Source organism: Arachis duranensis, chromosome 3 (assembly GCF_000817695.3).
Source record: "Arachis duranensis cultivar V14167 chromosome 3, aradu.V14167.gnm2.J7QH, whole genome shotgun sequence".
Lineage (NCBI taxonomy): Eukaryota > Viridiplantae > Streptophyta > Magnoliopsida > Fabales > Fabaceae > Arachis > Arachis duranensis.
Window position 1 is genome coordinate 13,995,670 of NC_029774.3, and position 6,822 is coordinate 14,002,491.

The following is a 6,822-nucleotide window of genomic DNA, read 5'->3' on the forward strand; positions in this document are numbered from 1 at the left end:
TATAAATGGCCTAATAAATATTGTACTTCTTATATTATATGAAAAATTATCAAGTGTACCCAGAAATATCGGTGTTTCAGTTATTTTAACCGTTGATTTTAATTAATATATATTATATATATTTTTTATAATTCAAATCAACGGTTAAAACAACTAGAACACTGGTGTTCCCGATACACCGGATAACCTTCCTATATTATTATGGTTGAATTGCTGTAATGCATTTTGAATTAATGTCTAGTGTATTAACTATGCCAAATTCCTAGGACTAGCAAATTAAAGCGGCTGGGTTATCTGTGCCCGCGCCGTCAAGGCTCAGTAAAGTAAATTAGATCCAACAAGTTACTGTCTTTATGGAGGGTTGAAGGGCTTACTTATTTAGTTATTTAACTCTTCGTTTTCAAAAATTAAAATTAATTTAATATTTAAATGATTAGTAAAAATTTAATCATAACTTAAACATAAAACACAAAATTCTCAACATCAATCATCACAATATCCATTCCCACATTATTATAAAGAATTAAACATGACAATTTCAACTTAATTTTTAATTAACAAAAAGTTTTGTTCTTTTGCAACAACGACAACAAAATTTACAACATAATATAACAAAAATATAAACATAGTTTTGTGATATAAAAAAAAAAAACATAAGAACCGTCTTTATTTAAAAAAATAAGCTAAGTCATATAATTGGAAATATATATGAGAGGAAAACATAAAATAAATAAATAAATAAAAAGAATAACAAAAAAAATTTAAAAAATGAAAGCGATAATGCTTAAAAATCCTAATTTTAAACTTTCTTATATATATAAGATAATGATAGATACTATTATAAAAATTTTATAATTATTTTTATATAAAAATATTTTTTTATTATTAAATGATGAATTGTAAAATTTAATTTTGATATGTTGTAAAAATATTATTTTTTATAAAATATAATTAAATAAATAAAATATATTTTTAATATAAAAATTTTAAAATATTTTTAGCATCTTAATTTAATTTAAATAGATGACAAAGAAGATTTGATAGGCTGTTTTGTCCTCGGAAAACTCGCTATTAGTAGTTTTTACTTTTTAGTTTGACAGACTCAAAATTATACTCGGATCCACTTTCTTAAATGAGTTTGCTAATTCAAGGGGTATCCAATTTGCCACCTCTGCAAATTATTTGTTTTATATATTCCTCTACAGTCTAGTCTACTTCCTCTAGAAAGACACTAACTAACATAAGAAAAAGAAGGTATATTTGGCCAACTATGAAAAAGAAGGAAACTAACTAACCAAATATATTTATGATAAGAAAAGAAAAATAAACAAGACACCAATTAAAATTAAATAGAAAATATAAATTAAAATTAAAATAAAAATAAAAAATAAGTTAATTGAATAAAAAGTTTTATTCTATTAGTTATTTATTTATTTTTTGATACAATAAAAAAAATTCTCAATTTAACTTATTCACACATAATTTAAAAATTGAATTTTGAAGAGACTCTTTAATTTTTTATTTAATTTTTTGTACAACAAAAGAAAAACTCACTCAATCTCACTTGTCCATGCCATGGTTTTATTATAAAACTAAAAAGTGTTTTAGCACCTCTAATCACTCAATACTGCGATTACAATATTTAAAGAGGTATTTATAACTTTTTATTAGATTAAAATAAAGAAAATTCTAAAGTCTATAAATAAAAAGTCCAATTTAATAACTAAATAAAAAAAACATCAAAATAAACTAATAACTTTTAAATAATATTTGATCTTTTTATATCACGATTATTGACTAAAAAATTATTATTTAGTTGAACTATTTCAGTTAGAGGTCAAAAACACCTTAATTATTAAGATTGTTTTGTGGTTCATTGAAAAAAAAAAAACAAATTCTATGTATTATTTTTATGCGCATTATGTATATGCGCCTTCTTCTTCGTATAGTATTAAAAGGTAGTAAGAAACAAAAGAAAATAATACCAAGAAAGGTGTATCAACAATCTAAGCTTTGCAATTATAATAGGACAGAAACCCGACTTTGTACAATTATGTATGCATATTTCTTTTCCCGTAGTTTAACTGCCTTTAAATTCGAGAAGAAGTGCAAAAGAAAAAAAGTATATAAATTAGGAAGCAGATAAAGTAAAATATGTTTGAGCAATAATATTATTTCAAACACAATAAACTGTAATCCACCAAATAAGAAAGCACATAAACAAACTTTATCGTTCCTTAGCATAGAATTGCCCACACTGCCAAATAAAAGATAAATCTGCAACCAAAAATAAAAATATAATATCAAACTATATGACTTTTTTTTTTTTTCTATAATTATTCTAAACAATTATTGAAATTCAAATTCAGGAATTGGTTATAACAGTCCCTCCTTAGGAGAAGTGGCTCTTTAATCACATTCTGGCCTTAGCAACCACCACACTGCTTGCACCAATGTTCTCAGCTCCTGGTCTTGTCCATGTTTCTTTGAACTGCTCTTCAGTCACTCCTTCAAAATAACATACAAGCCAAGTAAACATTAATATTATTATTATTCATTCATGTCAGTATTTATTATACTGTATGTAGTTATTTTTATATAAAATTAATAGTTAAACTTTATTAAATGATAATTTAATTAAAGATGTTAAATCTTGTGAACTTCACATGAAAATAATTACAAGCTAATAGATGGTAAAAAAATGTTACCTTTGCCCATTGCAGCAGTTGAAGCAACACCACCCTGAACAGTCTTGAGGTACCTATCATAGTAATTAGCACCAGCCCATTTCTGATGAGCAAGAGTATCAACACCATTGTTCCTCTCTTCTCTCTGAATCCTTTCAACATAAGCAAGCATTCCCCTGTTTGCAAAATCCCTTGCAAACGTTGAAGTAATGAGAGCATTGGAATGGAGCCCTCCAACAGTTATGAACTGCCAAACATACCCCAACCTCGCAATTCTTGGTATGAACTCCCTCATCTGCTCGTCGCTCATTCCAGAAGCATCCCAGTTGAACGACGGCGAAAGGTTGTAGCCCAGAAGAATCTCCGGGTTCCTCGACTTTATCCCTTCCGCGAATTCCGTACATTCTTGCAGATTGGGGCTTGCTGTTTCCATCCAAATTAGATCTGCATGTGGAGCGAAAGCTGAACCTCTCACAATTGAAGCGGTTACCGACCCTTTGAATCTGTAGAACCCTTCTCTTGTTCTTGGCAGATCCCAGTCCCAGAACAAGTTCCTTACCCCTAATCTCTCAGCGATTTCTCTGCTTTCGTCGTTTGAGAGACACTTGTCGTGATGAGAATGCTGCAGCCATTCGTTGATCTTCCTTCTCTTCTCCTCCTCCCCAATGTTCATCGCTTTGATTGCGTCCACCACAGCTTCGGAGAATGTCTTTAGCCCTGCCATTGATATCCACTCGTCTTCCAGGGCTTGTAGCTCGTGGCCGCTCTTTCCGGCCGCCATTCCTTGCTGCATGAGAGTTGCAAGGCTTTTCCCTCTAAGGTTTTGGTTCGTGACTCCCAGTATAAACTGATGGTCACGCGTGTCGATATTGGATTGGATCATATTAGCGGCTTCTGCGTCGGTTCTTGCCACCAAAACTGTTTCCACTCCCATCACATCGAATTGAAGCCTTGCGGCCACAAGCCGGTTAATATGTTCGCTTATGGCGACAAGTACTTTTCCGGCCATGTGGCCGCATTTCTTCGTCACTGAGGACTGGTCCTCAATGTGGATGCCGGCGGCACCGCGCTCCACGAAGAGCTTGCATAGCTTAACGGTCGCGGTGGTGCCTCCGAAGCCGGTGTCACCATCGGCTATTATTGGCCTCAGGTAGTCAACATAAGGGGTTCTTGCCCTCTCTTCCCTACTCATTCTCATCCTCTCCTCTTTTTGCTTCCTAATAAAAAAAATTTACATTCATTTATGTTAGTGCAAGATCAAATTAATTAAAGAATGTAATTAGTTTATAAATTTTGGCACATTTGTAAAATGTTTTTGGCTAAACTTTTAAAATGCACAATCTCACATTTTTTAATTGGTGAAAATTCAGATGCAATCGACTTCACGTGAAGTTGATAATTGAGAGTCGTTAGATGAAAATTTAGTCAAATAAGTCAAATCATCTCACGGATCTCAGTTAAACTCCACGTGAAGTCGACTGCACCTGAATTTTTTATTTTCAAATTATTAATCTATACCTGAAAATTAAAGTGTGTTTTAAAACTAGTCACTTGTTTAAAAAAAATATTAAAAATGAAATAATGCGGATGCGTTGGTACCTGTCATGGTACTGTTGAGCAAAAAAGAGGTGTTCAACCTTGTTAGGGACAGTATCATAAGGGTAATCAGCAAGATCAGGACCAGGTTCGTTGGTGGTGGTGTGAGTAGCGGAACACTGCCAGCCAGACACATAGATAGAGTCCAAATGCTTAGCCATTTGGGTGACCTGAACAGGGTCAAGTGCACCGAAGGTTCTGGAGGCAGTGCCATTGGCTTGGTGGGTCTTGAGGGTTCGCCAGAGCTTCTTCGCCATCTCGTTTGATGCATAGCTTTGTCTGAGGTTGCCACGAAGGGACACCACGTCTCTTGCTGTGTATGGTCTCTTTGTTAGCTTGAACCTCTCTGAGTTCCACCATGCTTGCACCTCTGCTACCTCCGCTTCAAATCTTGCTTCTTCTTCCATTATCTGTTAAGTTGCATAGTATACAATGAGGAGTGCTAGTACTAGTACCAGTAACTTTTGTGAGAATAATTATTTTTCTACAAAATATTTATATATAGTGATTTCTTATTTTCTTAACACTAAAATTGAATATATCTTAATTGTAAATAGTAAATTCTCATCTAGAAATAAAATCTAATATTTATGTATGCGAAATTAAGAAAAAGTTATGCTATTGTTCAATTTTATACTAATCTATGACTAATAAATATTAACATACTTGAATATTTCTTATATAAAAAATCACATAAATACATATATCTTACTATATGTAAATATAAACTACTTGAAAATTAATTAAACTCTTGGATATTAATTTTTAATCCCACATGCACCCAATAAAAATTCTTATCCATCTTATATTAGTTGAAATTGTTACATTTATGAATTAGAATAGTTTTATGTAAATTATAGATAAATATATTAATGATAAAATACTTTTTTTTTTTACTTCTGAAATTTGACAAAAATTTTAAAAATATTTCTAAATTTTATTTTGTTTTAATTTTGTTCCAAAATTTTTTAATTTACATTAAATATATCCTCGACAACTAAATTTTCAAAATATTTAAAACAAATCTAACAATAATATATGAAAATTATACTTAATTTACTTGTGTTAAAATTTGTTTTATCAAATTATTGTTGAATTGATCTTAAATTTTTTAAAAAATTAATCATAAAAAATATATTTGATGTAAACAAAAAAATTTTTTGGACAAAATTAAAATAAAATAAAATTTTAAAATTTTTTAAATTTTTTTATCAAACTTTAAAGATAGAAATATACTTTATTCTATATTAATTTATCTATCTATAAATATAAACCATGTCATGCCAATCTGCTAAAATGACAATGTGGCATGATCCTCCGCACTCCATTGAATTCACATAGTTTTCAGTGCCACTTCACGGAATTGGTGACGTAACTCACCGAACGGATAAATATATTTGAATAATTATTTTTATGTAAAACTATTGATTAAAAAATATTAAATAATAGTTTAATTATATATATATATATATATTAAATTATTTGATAATTTTTACAAATAATTTTATATAAATTTACACCGAACACAATATTAGATTAAAAAAAATACTTTGCATCTTGCGGTATATTCAATCATTAGAATTTTCATGGTTATTATTACTTATACTTATTAGTGTAATATTAGGCTAATATTAATTAATATCGTCAACTATACACGGATATCAAATACCCTCCTAATCCTAGAACATGAAAGCCTAGACGTTTATTAGTGCATGTGGGTTTGTGTAGGATCTGATTGATTTACAGAAGAATATAATTGGCTTCATGAGTAGAAAGAATTCTCAGAGCAAGAGTCATTCAACTTGCATACAATAATACATCAAGAAACTAAAGAACAACAAATAAGCTTTAATTTGTTAATTAGCTCCCCCAACAAAATACCATCATGTTATGTAATTGAATTTACTATATAAATGCATCCAATAATGTTCACTAAAATTCAATCATAAAATAAACTCTATCCATCAACATATTATTGAACAATTAAGAATTCTACATGGACTTTAGCATTAGTTATACACAGAACAAATTAAATTAGTACGTAAACTTAAGAATTGAGAAGAAGAAAAAAGAGAAGAAGCAATTAAGTGCTTACGGATGAAGGGACAAAGAATGATGATGCAGCCATGGTTAGAACTCTTTATTTTGCTTTTATCTACAAATGTATCACAAGCAAGTATGAGAAGTTCTTGCAATAAAACCCTTTAAGCTCCTCTACTTATATAATACCAGGGGAAATAAATGAATAATGAATATCTTGAAAATCACGCCCCTTATTGTAATAAAATTGGTAAATTGGATAACTCTCTTGTGATAGTAGTAGAAACAAACAAAGGCCACTATAAATAAATTTTATTACTAAAAATTAAAATCATTAAAAAATAATATTAGAGATTCAGGAGAATTTATTGTTTTTATTAATAAATAATCAATAATATTTAAAAATATTAGTTAAAAATATGTTATTAAATTAATAATTAAAATTATTAGTCAAAAATAATAAATTTTGTTAATTTTTTAACATTTTTAATCATTAAAT

At 29.4% G+C, this 6,822-nt stretch overlaps 1 protein-coding gene across 1 annotated transcript; it reads right to left on the reverse strand.

Annotated features, from left to right (window-relative positions):
* Positions 1 to 2,217: 2,217 nt before the first annotated feature.
* On the reverse strand, positions 2,218 to 6,533 carry LOC107477745 (isocitrate lyase 1). The gene is made up of 4 exons (XM_016097814.3): positions 6,379 to 6,533; positions 4,287 to 4,693; positions 2,709 to 3,904; positions 2,218 to 2,508 (listed from the first exon to the last, which is right to left on the reverse strand). The coding sequence occupies exons 1-4, from the start codon at positions 6,409 to 6,411 to the stop codon at positions 2,414 to 2,416; spliced, it is 1,731 nt and encodes a 576-aa protein (XP_015953300.1). The 5' UTR covers positions 6,412 to 6,533; the 3' UTR covers positions 2,218 to 2,413.
* Between the last annotated feature and the right edge of the window lie 289 nt (positions 6,534 to 6,822).